General features: G+C 52.3%; 1 protein-coding gene across 1 annotated transcript in view; it reads left to right on the forward strand.

The window, feature by feature from the left end:
- Positions 1-14,192, forward strand: part of LOC145338821 (uncharacterized) — a 68,689-nt gene extending 54,497 nt beyond the window's left edge. The window contains exons 8-13 of the mRNA XM_080183232.1: positions 482-582; positions 3,826-3,903; positions 8,694-9,083; positions 9,126-9,200; positions 10,895-11,142; positions 13,203-14,192. Coding sequence (XP_080039358.1) covers positions 482-582; positions 3,826-3,903; positions 8,694-9,083; positions 9,126-9,200; positions 10,895-11,142; positions 13,203-14,177 — 1,867 coding nt within the window. The 3' untranslated portion in view covers positions 14,178-14,192. The remainder of the gene's footprint in view (positions 1-481; positions 583-3,825; positions 3,904-8,693; positions 9,084-9,125; positions 9,201-10,894; positions 11,143-13,202) is intronic.
- The last annotated feature ends 338 nt before the right edge of the window (positions 14,193-14,530 follow it).

Below are 14,530 nucleotides of genomic sequence, written 5' to 3' on the forward strand. Positions count from 1 at the left end.
TCGAGGGGTTCGGGGTGGTTTATATATAGAATAACAGATACCCAGGAGTGAGTTACAGACTGGAATCTAATCGAGGGGTTCGGGGTGGTTTATATATAGAATAACAGATACCCGGGAGTGAGTTACAGACTGGAATCTAATCGAGGGGTTCGGGGTGGTTTATATATAGAATAACAGATACCCGGGAGTGAGTTACAGACTGGAATCTAATTGAGGGGTTTGGGGTGGTTTATATATAGAATAACAGATACCCGGGAGTGAGTTACAGACTGGAATCTAATCGAGAGGTTCGGGGTGGTTTATATAGAGAATAACAGATACCCGGGAGTGAGTTACAGACTGGAATCTAATCAAGGGGTTCAGGGTGGTTTATATATAGAATAACAGATACCTGGGTGTGAGTCACAGACTGGAATCTAATCGAGGGGTTCAGGGTAGTCGCTATACAGAATAACAAATGCCTCTTCTCATACGTAACCAGGCGGAAAGGATCACTGAAGGTGAAGAAATGGAAATCAATTTTTAACCTTGGACGATCTGGGACAGATTCCAAAAGAAAAGCCTCCAGGAATGAGGAGAAAGGTGAGCAGAGTACCTGTGTTAACGGCATTAAATCGAGATGGAGGCTCCATGAGAGGGAAAAGATAGACAATGAAAATGATAGCCAGATTGTATACATTGTGGGGGAACAGGAAGGCGTTTGGGTCCATTGGGATTGTGCACATTGGGATTGTGTACAGTGGGAGTGAATGGGAAGGGGTTTGGGTCCATTGGGATTGTGCACATTGGGATTGTGTACAGTGGGAGTGAATGGGAAGGGGTTTGGGTCCATTGGGATTGTGTACAGTGAGAGTGAATGGGAAGGGGTTTGGATCCATTGGGATTGTGTACAGTGGGAGTGAATGGGAAGGGGTTTGGGTCCATTGGCATTGTGTACAGTGGGAGTGAATGGGAAGGGGTTTCAGTCCATTGGGATTGCGTACAGTGGGACTGAATGGGAAGGGGTTTGGGTCCATTGGGATTGTGTACAGTGAGAGTGAATGGGAAGGGGTTTGGGTCCATTGGGATTGTGTACAGTGGGAGTGAATGGGAAGGGGTTTGGGTCCATTGGGATTGTGTACAGTGAGAGTGAATGGGAAGGGGTTTGGGTCCATTGGGATTGTGTACAGTGGGAGTGAATGGGAAGGGGTTTGGGTCCATTGGGATTGTGTACAGTGGGAGTGAATGGGAAGGGGTTGGGTCCATTGGGATTGTGTACAGTGGGAGTGAATGGGAAGGGGTTTGGGTCCATTGGGATTGTGTACAGTGGGAGTGAATGGGAAGGGTTTGGGTCCATTGGGATTGTGTACAGTGGGAGTGAATGGGAAGGGGTTTGGATCCATTGGGATTGTGTACAGTGGGAGTGAATGGGAAGGGATTTGGGTCCATTGGGATTGTGTACAGTGGGAGTGAATGGGAAGGGGTTTGGATCTATTGGGATTGTGTACAGTGGGAGTGAATGGGAAGGGGTTTGAGTCCATTGGGATTGTGTACAGTGGGAGTGAATGGGAAGGGGTTTGGGTCTATTGGGATTGTGTACAGTGGGAGTGAATGGGAAGGGGTTTGGGTCCATTGGGATTGTGTACAGTGGGAGTGAATGGGAAGGGGTTTGGGTCCATTGGGATTGCCTACAGTGGGAGTGAATGGGAAGGGGTTTGGATCCATTGGGATTGTGTACAGTGGGAGTGAATGGGAAGGGGTTTGGGTCTATTGGGATTGTGTACAGTGGGAGTGAATGGGAAGGGGTTTGGGTCCATTGGGATTGTGTACAGTGGGAGTGAATGGGAAGGGGTTTGGATCCATTGGGATTGTGTACAGTGAGAGTGAATGGGAAGGGGTTTGGGTCCATTGGGATTGTGTACAGTGGGAGTGAATGGGAAGGGGTTTGGGTCTATTGGGATTGTGTACAGTGGGAGTGAATGGGAAGGGGTTTGGGTCCATTGGGATTGTGTACAGTGGGAGTGAATGGGAAGGGGTTTGGGTCCATTAGGATTGTGTACAGTGGGAGTGAATGGGAAGGGGTTTGGGTCCATTGGGATTGTGCACAGTGGGAGTGAATGGGAAGGGGTTTGGGTCCATTGGGATTGTGTACAGTGGGAGTGAATGGGAAGGGGTTTGGGTCCATTGGGATTGTGTACAGTGGGAGTGAATGGGAAGGGGTTTAGGTCCTTTGGGATTGTGTACAGTGGGAGTGAATGGGAAGGGGTTTGGGTCCATTGGGATTGTGTACAGTGGGAGTGAATGGGAAGGGGTTTGAGTCCATTGGGATTGTGTACAGTGGGAGTGAATGGGAATGGGTTTGGGTCCATTGGGATTGTGTACAGTGGGAGTGAATGGGAAGGGGCTTTGGTCCATTGGGATTGTGTACAGTGGGAGTGAATGGGAAGGGGTTTGGGTCCATTGGGATTGTGTACAGTGGGAGTGAATGGGAAGGGGTTTGGGTCCATTGGGATTGTGTACAGTGGGAGTGAATGGGAAGGGGTTTGGGTCCATTGGGATTGTGTACAGTGGGAGTGAATGGGAAGGGGTTTGGGTCCATTGGGATTGTGTACAGTGGGAGTGAATGGGAAGGGGTTTGGGTCTATTGGGATTGTGTACAGTGGGAGTGAATGGGAAGGGGTTTGGGTCCATTGGGATTGTGTACAGTGGGAGTGAATGGGAAGGGGTTTGGATCCATTGGGATTGTGTACAGTGAGAGTGAATGGGAAGGGGTTTGGGTCCATTGGGATTGTGTACAGTGGGAGTGAATGGGAAGGGGTTTGGGTCCATTGGGATTGTGTACAGTGGGAGTGAATGGGAAGGGGTTTGGGTCCATTGGGATTGTGTACAGTGGGAGTGAATGGGAAGGGGTTTGGGTCCAGTGGGATTGTGTACAGTGGGAATGAATGGGAAGGGGTTTGGGTCCATTGGGATTGTGTACTGTGGGAGTGAATGGGAAGGGGTTTGGGTCCATTGGGATTGTGTACAGTGGGAGTGAATGGGAAGGGGTTTGGGTCCATTGGGATTGTGTACAGTGGGAGTGAATGGGAAGGGGTTTGAGTCCATTGGGATTGTGTACAGTGGGAGTGAATGGGAATGGGTTTGGGTCCATTGGGATTGTGTACAGTGGGAGTGAATGGGAAGGGGTTTGGGTCCATTGGGATTGTGTACAGTGGGAGTGAATGGGAAGGGGTTTGGGTCCACTGGGATTGTGTACAGTGGGAGTGAATGGGAAGGGGTTTGGATCCATTGGGATTGTGTACAGTGAGAGTGAATGGGAAGGGGTTTGGGTCCATTGGGATTGTGTACAGTGGGAGTGAATGGGAAGGGGTTTGGGTCCATTGGGATTGTGTACAGTGGGAGTGAATGGGAAGGGGTTTGGGTCCATTGGGATTGTGTACAGTGGGAGTGAATGGGAAGGGGTTTGGGTCCAGTGGGATTGTGTACAGTGGGAATGAATGGGAAGGGGTTTGGGTCCATTGGGATTGTGTACTGTGGGAGTGAATGGGAAGGGGTTTGGGTCCATTGGGATTGTGTACAGTGGGAGTGAATGGGAAGGGGTTTGGGTCCATTGGGATTGTGTACAGTGGGAGTGAATGGGAAGGGGTTTGGGTCCATTGGGATTGTGTACAGTGGGAGTGAATGGGAAGGGGTTTGGGTCCATTGGGATTGTGTACTGTGGGAGTGAATGGGAAGGGGTTTGGGTCCATTGGGATTGTGTACAGTGGGAGTGAATGAGAAGGGGTTTGATAATTCTCTCTCCTCACTTTACCCTCTAACCCATTCGTCACCCTGGTCACCTTTCAGAATTAAAGGCCGAAACAAGGAATCTGCGTCCTGCGAAGAGTATGGACTCCCTGAGCTCTGTCCCATTTACTGACGATGGTAAGTCTCAGTCAAGAAATGAATTGGGGGGGGGGGGGGGGGGTTGCTCGTTTGTCAACACTTCCACATCACTAACTTCTTTCTTGCTGCACACTGTCTCACTCTCTTTTCAACCTTTCTCTCCTTCAACCTGTCTCCATCTCAGACTCTCGCTCTTACTCCCTCCCGCAATCCTTCATTCCCTTCCCCAAACCTCCCTGAAAGTCTCCCTTTCCCACATCTTTTCCTCCATCTCTCCATCAGTCCCACAACTCCATTCCTCTCTCCTCCCTACCCTCACCTCTGTCCTTCATTTCCAGCCCCACCCTCATCCACTCCTATCTCCCTCTCCTCTTTCCCTCCCATTCTCTCTCCTCCCTCAAATGATTCCCTCTACCCCTCTCTGTCTTTTGACTCTCCATATACCCTGCTCCCCAATTCTTCCACTGAAGCTTGTGGGGACCAATCACCAATATAGATTTCTCACTGCTTCAGGTATCATAGAAATAGATAGAAATGGGAAGGGGAGTAGGCCATTCAGCCCTTTGAGTTTGTTCCACAGTCCAATATGATCCTCTATCTCAATGCCATGCTCCTACACTCTCGAGAAACCTCTCATCCCAGGTGAATGCAGACCCAGACAATCCAATCTCTCCTCAGGGAATCCTGGAATGAGTCTGGTGAGCCTGTCCCTCTATGGCAGGTACACCCCTTCTTAGATAGGGAGATCAGAACTGCACACAATATGCCAGCTGTGTCTCACCAAGACCCCATACAGCTGCAGTCTGACATCCCTGCTCCAGTACTCGAGTCTTCTTGCAATAAAGGCCAATGCCCAATTTGCCTCCCTAACTGCCTTCTGCAGTTGTAAATGTGCCTAGTTTGGGGGCGTTTAGGGCCTGTTCTGCGCTGTAATGTTCTATGTTCTACAACTGCTCTAGAAGGAGGCCATTCGGTCCATTGAGTCTGCACCGACAAGAATCCCATCCAGGCCCTATCCCCGTAGGCCCACATATTTACTCTGCTAATCCCCCTGACACTAAGGGACAATTTTAGCATGCCCAATCAACCTAACCCACACATCTTTGGAGTGTGGGAGGAAACAGGAGCACCCGGAGGAAACCCACGCAGACACGGGGAGAACGTGCAAACCTCACACGGTCACCTGAGGCTGGAATTGAACTGGGGTCCCTGGAGCTGAGAGGCAGCAGTGTGAGCCACAGTGCCACCATACCTGCGTGGTTACTTTCAGAGTCTGGTACACTGAGACACCCAGCTCCCTTTGCGTCAAGGGGTTTGGCGTGGAAGTACAGCTTTGAGATAAATGATCCAGGGGCAGCGCTGTAGAACAGCGGTTAACAACATTGCCTCACGGCGCCGGGGACCAGGTTCGATTCTGGCCTCGGGTATGTGTCTGTGTGGAGTTTGCACGTTCTTCCTGTGTCTGCGTGGGTTTCCTCCCACAGTCCAAAGACGTGCGGGTTAGGTGGATTGGCCGTGCTGAATTGCCCCTTCGTATCAGGGGGACTCGCTAGGTAAGTATATGGGGCTACAGGGATAGGGCCTGGGTGGGATTGTGGTCAGTGCAGATTTGACGGGCTGAATGGCCTCCGTCTGCATTGTAAGATTCTATGATTCTATGTTGAATGACAGAATGGCCTACACCTATTATCTAGAATACTAAATGGGAGAACGCCATTTTCCCCTTAGTTCTAGATTGACAGTCCCGCTCCTGACTTGAAAAGGGGAAGCAGCTTCTCAGCGACACCTTGTTCAACCCCAGATCCCCTCAGAATCTGGTATGTTCTCGTAAAATCACCTCACATTCTTCTAAGTGCCAACAAATATGGGCCCAGCCTGTTTTATTTTTCCTCACAAGGGAAACCACCTTCATCCTAGGGATGACCCTGTTCTGCTTCCCCCCATGCCAACTCTATAGTTAAGAAAGCCCACCAATGCCTCCACTTTCTCAGGAGACTAAGGAAATATATCCACGATGACTCTCACCAACTTTTACAGCTGCACCATAGAAAGCATTCTGTCTGGTTGTATCGCTGCTCGGTATGGGCTCCTGCTCTGCCCAAGACTGCAAGGAACTACAAAAGGTCATGAATGTAGCCCAATCCATCACACAAACCAGCCTCCCATTTATTGACTCCGTCTACACTTCCCACTACCTCAGGAAAAGCAGCCAGCGTAATCAAGGACCCTACGCACCCCGGACATTCTCTCTTCCGTCAGGAAAAAGATACAAAAGTCTGAGGTCATGTACCAACCGACTCAACACAGTGAATTCCATAGAACCCTACAGTGCAGAAAGAGGCCCTTCGAGTCTGCACCAACCACAATCCCACCCCCCATATCCCAAAATATTATACTCACTAATCCCTCTAATCTACACAGCTCTGGACACTAAGGGGCAATTTCTTAGCATGGCCAATCAACCTAACCAGCACATCTTTGGACTGTGGGAGGAAACCCACACAGACGCAAGGAGAATGTGCAAACTCCATACAGACAGTGACCCGAGCCAGGAATCGAACCGAGGGCCCTGGAGCTGTGAAGCAGCAGTGCTGACCACTGTGCTACCGTGCTGCCGTCAGACTTTTGAATGGACCTACCATAGATTAAGTTGATCTTTCTGTACACCCAAGCTATGACTGTACATTCTGCACCCTCCCCTTTCCTGCTCCCCTAAATACTCTATGTATGATATGCTTTGTCTGCGTAACACACAATATTTTCCACTGTATACCAATACACGTGACAATAATAAATCAAATTAGTTCAAATTAAGTCAGCCAAGACAACCTTCTCTGGATTGCTTCCAATGGAGGCTCCTCAGGGTTATGTCCTAGGACCAACCATTTTCAGCTGCTTCATCAATGACCTTTTTTCCACCTTAAGGTTAGATGATTATAAAATGTTCAGTATCATCTGTAACGCTTCAGATTCTGAAGCAGTCCGATTCCAAATGCAGCAAGACCTTGGGCTTCCAACTGGCAAGTAACATTAGTGCCAGGCAATGACCACCCCCAACAAGAGAGAATCTAACCATTGCCCCTTGATATTCAATGGTGTTACCATCACGGAATCTCCCACTGTCAACATCCTGGCAGTTACCATTGACCAGAAACTGAACTGGACCCAGCTATATAAATACTGGAGCTTCCAGAGCAGGTCAGAGGCTGGGAATCCTGTGGTGAGTAACTCACCTCCTGACTCTCCAAAGGCTGTCCACCATCAACAAGGCACAAGTCAGGAGTGTGATGGAATACTCCCCACTTGCCTGGATGAGTGCAGCTCCAACAACACTCAATAAGCTCAACACCATCCAGGACAAAGCAGCCCCGTTATATTGGCACCCCATCCACAAACATTCACCCCCTCTACCACTGACACCCAGTGTGCACCATCTACAAGATGCACGGCAGCAACTCACCAAGGTTCCTTAGGCGGCACCTTCCAAACCCACCACCACTTCCATCTAGAAGGACAAGAGCACTGGGAACACCGGCACCTGGAGATTCCTCTCCAAGTCACTCAGCATCCTGTCTGGGAAATATATCACCGTTCCTTTAATGTCACTGGGTCAAAATCCTGGAACTCCCTCCCTAACAGCACTGTGGGTGTACCTACACCTCAAGGATTGCAGGAGGTTGCAGGAGGCAGCTCACCACCACCTTCTCAAGGGGCAATTAGGGATGGACTATAAATGCTGACCTGGCAAGCGATCCCCACATTATGTGAATGAGCTAAAAGTAATCCCTCCTTTGCAAGGCAGGTATAACTGTACCCAGTACCCTCGATGCGATCTCAGCAATGCTCTGCACAGTTGTAGCAATCACTCTCTCAGGAGTAGGCCAATCAGCCCCTGGAGCATGTTCCTACCAGTCAATAAGATCATAGATAGTCAGCCTCACTGATATACGAGGAGAGACTGACTCGGTTAGAATTATTTTTGCTGGAGTTCAGATGAATGAGACGGGATCTCGCAGAGACTTACAAAATTCTAACAGGGCGAGGCAGGGTAGATGGAGGGAGGATATTCCCGAGGGTGGGGGCGTCCTGAACCCAGGGGTCACAGTCTGAGGATTCAGGGTAGACCATTTAGGTCAGAGGTGGAGACATTTCTTCACCCAGGGTGGTGAGCCTGTGGAACTCATTACCACAGGAAATCGTTGATGCCAAAACATTGCATGTGTTCAAGAGGTGGCTGGATATAGCGGGGGGCATGGGATCAAAGGTTATGGGGAGAAAGCAGGATTAGATTATTGAGTTGGATGATCAGCCATGATTGTAATAAATGGTGGAGCAGGCTCGAAAGGCCAAACCATAGAACCCTACAATGCAGAAAGAGGCCCTTCGGCCCATCTACACCAAACACAATCCCACCCAGGCCCTACCCCCGTATCCCTATACCCACTAATCCCTCTAACCTACACATCCCTGGACACTAAGGGGCAATTTCTTAGCACGGCCAATCAACCTAACCCGCACATCTTTGGACTGGCCTCCTATCTCCTGTGTTTCCATGTTTGTGTCGAGTTCCACATTCCTACCTACCGATCCCCCATGCAATTGATGCCTCCCGTGTACCACCCACCTCATTTCTCCTCTCCCCCTCCCCTTTCTCCCTACCCCTCCCCCCTCAACCCTCCCCTCCCTCCTCTCTCCTCCCTCCCCCGCTCCCCCCTCCTCTGCTCCCCCCTCCCTCCCTCCTCCGCTCCCCCTCCCCCCTCCTCCTCCCCTCCCTCCCCCCCTCCATCTTTGTCAGTCTAACCGCTACTTCTCTCTCTCTCTCTTCCCAGCAGGCATCTCCCCGGCGATGGATGACCACGCCCCTCACCGCCCGGCCCTCATCGCCCGCCGGGACAGCTTCGGCTCCATGCGCCTGGGCTCGCCAGCCCGCCAAGCCGTGGCCTTCTGCTCCCTGGGGTCCGAGCTGCTGCTGGAGCCCAGCGCCGCCGACGAGCCGGCCCCCGTGCTCCGGGCGGGATTGGACTCCCCCCGCTCGGGCAAGGCGGCCAGGCTGAGGGCGGAGAAGCGGGCGGCCATGCACATCTCCGGGCCCTTCTCGGTCAGCCTGCCCGAACACGTCACCTCGCTGCTGCTCAGGAACGCCGAGCAGGGGTCCGAGGCCACCCGGGACGGCCAGGGGACGCAGGATCAGGCCAGTGCGGAGGAGGAGGAGGAGGAGGGCGAGGAGGAGGAGGAGGAGGAGGGCGAGGAGGAGGAGGAGGAGGAGGATGACGATGCGCCCCGTGAACTGGTCGCAGACAACGTGCAGGCCGGAATGGAGACGATGGAAGGTCACGGTGAGAGAGAGGGAATGTGAGACAGAGAAAAAGAAGAGAGGGAGAAAGACAGAGATAGAACATCGAACACTACAGCACAAACAGGCCCTTCGGCCCACAAGTTGCGCCAATCATATCCCTACCTACTAGGCCTATCTATAACCCTCAATCCCATTAAATCCCATGTACTCATCCAGAAGTCTCTTAAACGAGTTTGCCTCCACCACCACCGACGGCAGCCGATTCCACTCACCCTCTGAGTGAAGGCCAGGTTCCTGGGCACTGATATCAGGAGGCCCTTTAACCATCGGGAAGGCCTTTCCCTGAACTATACTGGGACCAGTGTTCTGCCACGTCACATCCCCAGAGATATTCATGCGGGGACAACGGATCAATGAGGGAAGGTTGGATAAATTAAGGAGTTAACAGGAGGGATAAAAGTTGGAAAGGTTAAGCTTGTATCCACTGGAGTAAGAGGTAGTCAAAACCTTTTTTCTCGACTTGTTCCTGGGATACGGCTATGGCTGGCTGAGTCAACATTACTGCCTCCCCGAGGACGTGTAACCACATTGTGGGTCTGGGGTCACATGTGGGCCAGAAACCAGCAGATTTCCTTCTGTAAATTAGTGAACAAGATGGGTTTTGTTTTACGCCAATGGTTTCACGAGCATCGTTAGACATTTAATTCCAGGTTTTTATTGAATTTAAATTTAAATTGGGTGGCACAGCGATACAATGGTTAGCTGCCTCACAGCGCCAGGGACCTGGGTACAATTCCGGTCACTGTCTGTGTGGGGACTGCACGTTCTCCCTGTGCCTGCGTGGGTTTCCTCCCACACTACGAAAGACATGTTTAGGTGGATTGGCCATTGTAAATTGCCCCCTAGTGTCCAAAGATGTTTAGAGTTCATTCCCCCAGGGGACTGTGGAGAGTCAGTCATAGAGTGTGCTCAGGACAGAGAGTGATAGATCTCTGGATGTGACTAACACCCTGGGACACTGTGGAGAGAGGGGGAAAGTGTCAGTGAGGGAGAAAATCAGCCCAATGCTCTGTTTGAATGATGGAGCAGGCCCGATGGGCTGAATGGCCTACTCCTATCCCTACACTTATCTGAGAGAAAGAGAGAAAGACAAAAACAGTTACTGGTTCATGCTTCTGGAGAAAGAAACAGGCACACAAAGAGAACCAGGGAGAGAGATAAATAAAACACAGAGAGATATAGAGAGACATGGAAAGGGAGAGAGAGAGAGAGAGACAGCTAGGAGAAAGTCAACGTGGGAGAGACTGGAAGAGAGTGACAGACAGGGAGGGACAGACAGGCAGTGAGAGAGACAGAGAGGCGCAGAGGTAGAGATAGATAGACAGGCAGAGAGAGGAGAGACAAGAGAGGTGGCGAGAAAGAGGCAAAAAAGAAACAGAGAGAGACAGAGATAGACGCGAAGAGGAATGCAGAGAGGGAGAGAGGCAGATACAGAGAGAAAGAGAAAAGGAGGCAGAGACAGAGAGCAACTAAGGGAGACAGACAGACATAGAAAGAGACAGATAGACATAGAGAGAGAGAGAGAGAGAGAGAGACAGAGATAGGCAGAGAGATAGAGAGAAAGTGAGCAAGACAGACAGACACAGAGAAAGTGAGTGAGACAGAGAGATTGAGAGAAACAGACAGAGAGAGACATGAGAGAATCTGATTTTTGATGTCCCTATCTCCCTCCAGAACTCACCCTGGAACTACAGGACACCTTCTCCTTCCTTGACACCCAGGACACCTCCGAGACTGGGGACTGTGATTCGGATTACCCCGGTGAGATGGGGATGCCGCTCATGACGCCCGAGGAGATGGAGCCGTATGATTACTACGCCCACAGCGACCATAGTAGAACAGGAGCCCTGGAAATGAGCATCGAGTCAGAGCTGATGGACCACGATTTGGACAGCAGAGAGCTGAGAGTTTACGACACGCCGGTACATAAAATCATAGAATCCACAGTACAGACTGAGGCCATTCAGCCCATCGAGCCTGCACTGACCACAACTCTACCCAGGTCCTATCCCCTGTAACGCCACATATTTACCCTCTTAAACCCCTGACACTGCAGAGACTATAACGGGGCTTTGATCCCTTCAGAAGCAGCCAACGACACACCGACTAGACCAGCCCTCCCCTACCCCACCATAAGCTCAGCGCAACATCCAAACTGTTTTAAGGAAGGCTCGTGATAAAGTTCCACATGAAAGTTTTCTTGAAGAGAGCCAACTGTGCCTGGTGATTGGTCGGAGAGCGAGTCAGAGGTTTGCCCTGGCCTGTCCCACTGAAGGAAGCCAGACGAAGGGGGAGATAGGCACATCCTGAGGTCAAATCTTGCCATAGCTGAGATGTCTCCCTTGGGTTTGACGTTAAGGAAGTGTCTGCCTTCCTTTTTCCCCTCACGCTCACTCCAGTTGGAGAAAGTGGGAGTGAGTGTAAATGGAGAATGTGACATGGTCTTTAATGAGGAACTCATGGAGCAACCAACAAAATTCAACATTATTTTGGGCCGAGAAAGTAGTGAAAGGCCCCAAGATGCTTTGCATGAGTGTAGTCAATAATAATTTGTCACTAGGTCATGTGACACCTGAGGACGTTAGAGGGGTAGGGAGGGGGCTCATAGAACCATAGAAACCCTACAATGCAGAAAGAGGCCATTCGGCCCATCAAGTCTGCACCGACCACAATCCCACCCAGGCCCTATCCCCATATCCCTACATATTTACCCACTAATCTCTCTAACCTACATATCTCAGAACACTAAGGAGCAATTTTAGCATGGCCAATCAACCTAACCCGCACATGAAGAGGCTGGAGTAAGTTACAGAGAAAGAGAGGATTGTAGGGGCTGGAGGATGTTACAAAGACAGGGAGGGGTGTAGGGAATAGAGGGTGTTACAGAGATAGAGAGTGTTGTAGGAGCTGAGTAGGTTACAAAGATAGGGGGAGGCGTAGGGGCGGGAGAAGTTAACAGAGATAGGGAGGGGTAAAGGGGATAAGGGAGTTACAGAGATAGGGAGGGCTATAGGGACTGGAGGAGCTTATAGAGATAGAGAGGGTTGCAGGGGCTGGAGGAGGTTACAGAGACAAGAGTTGTAGGTGGCGGGAGATGGGTTCAGAGATAGGGAAGGATCTAGGAATTGGTGAGGTTGCAGAGATAGGGAGTGTTATAGGGGCTTGAGGAGGTTACAGAGATAGAGAAGGTTGTAGGAGCTGGAGGAGGTTACAGAGCTAGAGAAGGTTGTAGGAGCTGGAGGAGGTTACAGAGATAAGGAAGGTTGTAGGGGATGGGGGAGACTACAGAGATAGACAGGGTTGTAAAGAGTGGAGGAGCTTACAGATAGGGGGGGCTGTAGGAGGTTACAGAGATAGGGAGGGTTGTAGGGACTAGAGAAAGTTACAGAGAAAGGGAGGATTGTAGGGACTGGTGGAGGTTACAGAGATAAGGAGGGTTGTTGGGACTAGAGGAGGTTGCTGAGATAGGGAGGGTTGTAGGGGCTGGAGGGGGCCACAGAGATAGGGAGGATTGTTGGGTGTGGAGCAGGTTATAGAAATAGAGTGTAGTAGGCAGTGGGGGAGGTTACAAAGAAAGGGAGTGGTGTAGCGGCTAGAAGGGTTATAGAGATAGGGAGGGCTGTAGTGACTGGAGGAGGCCACAGATATAATGAGGGTTGCAGGGGAGGTGGAGGAGGCTACAGAGATAGGGAGGGGTACAGGCACTGGAGAAGGTTACAGAGATAGGGAGGGGTGTAGGGGCTGGAGGAGGTTCCAGAGATAGGGAGGGATCTAGGAATTGGTGGAGGTTCCAGAGAAAGGGAGGGTTGTAATGTCTAGATGAGGTTACAGAGAGGGAGTTGCTGTGTTGGAGGGATTGGGGAGAAAGTGGGTCTGGGGGATTGGGGTGTTTTGAAGGGTGGATTTGCGTTGAGTTCTGGGAATGAGGTGTTGCCTATGTTGATGTTAATGTTAACCCCCTCGTGTCTCTCTCACTCTCCAGGTTCATCATGTGGAATTCTCCGTCGAGCCCCCAGTTGAGGAGATCTGGAATCAAGACGATGTTTATGAGTGGTCCTCGGAGCCCCCAGGAACAGCCCTCAGTTGCCCCGCTGAGCCCCCGCCTTTGGGAGTGGGATACCTGGAGCAGGATCCTGAACCATCCGCCCCGGACCTCCAGGCCACTGACCTCGACGTGAGACCGGAGGCCGGGCAAACTGAGCCGGAGAATCACAGCGAGGGGAGCGGCAGAGTGTCTGGGAAAGCGGGCTGCTCAACTGCAGCGTGCATCACAGAGCAGGAGGATCCCATCCAGGAGAGCGCGGGAGATGGGAATGAGGGCTCCCCCACCCAACTGAGCTGCCCGGAGCGGGGCTCTCCCTGTGAGGTGGATGGGGGAGCCGGGGATAAGTGCTCTTCGGCTACGGAGGCCTTCACCGAGCAGGGATCTTCTCCGCTCCCGCTGCTTTCTGAATCTCCATGGGTGCCAGCGGGCGTCCACATGAGGCTGGAGAGTTCGCCGGGCAGAGTGTACCATGCCAAGTCCTTACCGGTGGTGCCCCCCAAGCCCCACTATGCCAAGCTGCCGCCAGCATTGAAGGAGAAGCGTCGGCCTGAGGCGCCGGAGCCGCAGGCATCCGAGACTCCGCCACACTCTGGCCCAGTCGAGGAAGCCGCCCGCGCTTCCCCCGCAGTCCGCTGGCAGGCCTGGCGCAGCGGCGGCAGCATCTCCTTCGACGAGGCGGTCGCCCTGGCCCGGGAGCGCAAGAACGCCCCCTGCAGGCGCCTGCAAAACTTCGCGAGGGGCGACTCCCTCCCGGACCCCGGCCCTCCCGCGCTACCCTCGGCCCATCGCGACCGGCTGAGCCTCCCCCAGTTCCCGGACCCCCTGCGGCCACCGAACCCGGAGGCTCCTCCCGACCCCAAGGCCCAGGCCCGCTGTCGCTCCCTGGTGCTGGAGGGAGACGAGGCCGAGTGAAGACGGTGTCGAGGGCGGGAGTCGGAGGGGACATCGCGGCTGAGGGCGGGGGGGGGGTTGGGGTGGGGGCGGAGGGGGTGGGGAGGGGCACGGGGGCGGTGTGGGAAGTGGCTGGGGTGGTGGGGTGGTGGGGTCGCCGTGGTAACGTGTCACTGGGACGTCACGGCAGCCTGAGGCCTGGTGAAGGCGAGCAGAGACAGGCCGAGGATTGAGACGGGGTGGCATATCCCTGGTGGAGGGAATCCTCAGGACAGGCTGGAGCTGAAGGAGACTCCAGCCCTCTGAGGAGGGACATTGACTGGGGACTGTTCCAGTGCTGGACTAATACCACAGGCAGATCAGACTGAATCTCC

Source organism: Carcharhinus amblyrhynchos, unplaced genomic scaffold (genome assembly GCF_965287045.1).
Source record: "Carcharhinus amblyrhynchos unplaced genomic scaffold, sCarAmb.v2.hapA chromosome_189, whole genome shotgun sequence".
In the NCBI taxonomy this organism is placed as follows: Eukaryota; Metazoa; Chordata; class Chondrichthyes; order Carcharhiniformes; family Carcharhinidae; genus Carcharhinus; species Carcharhinus amblyrhynchos.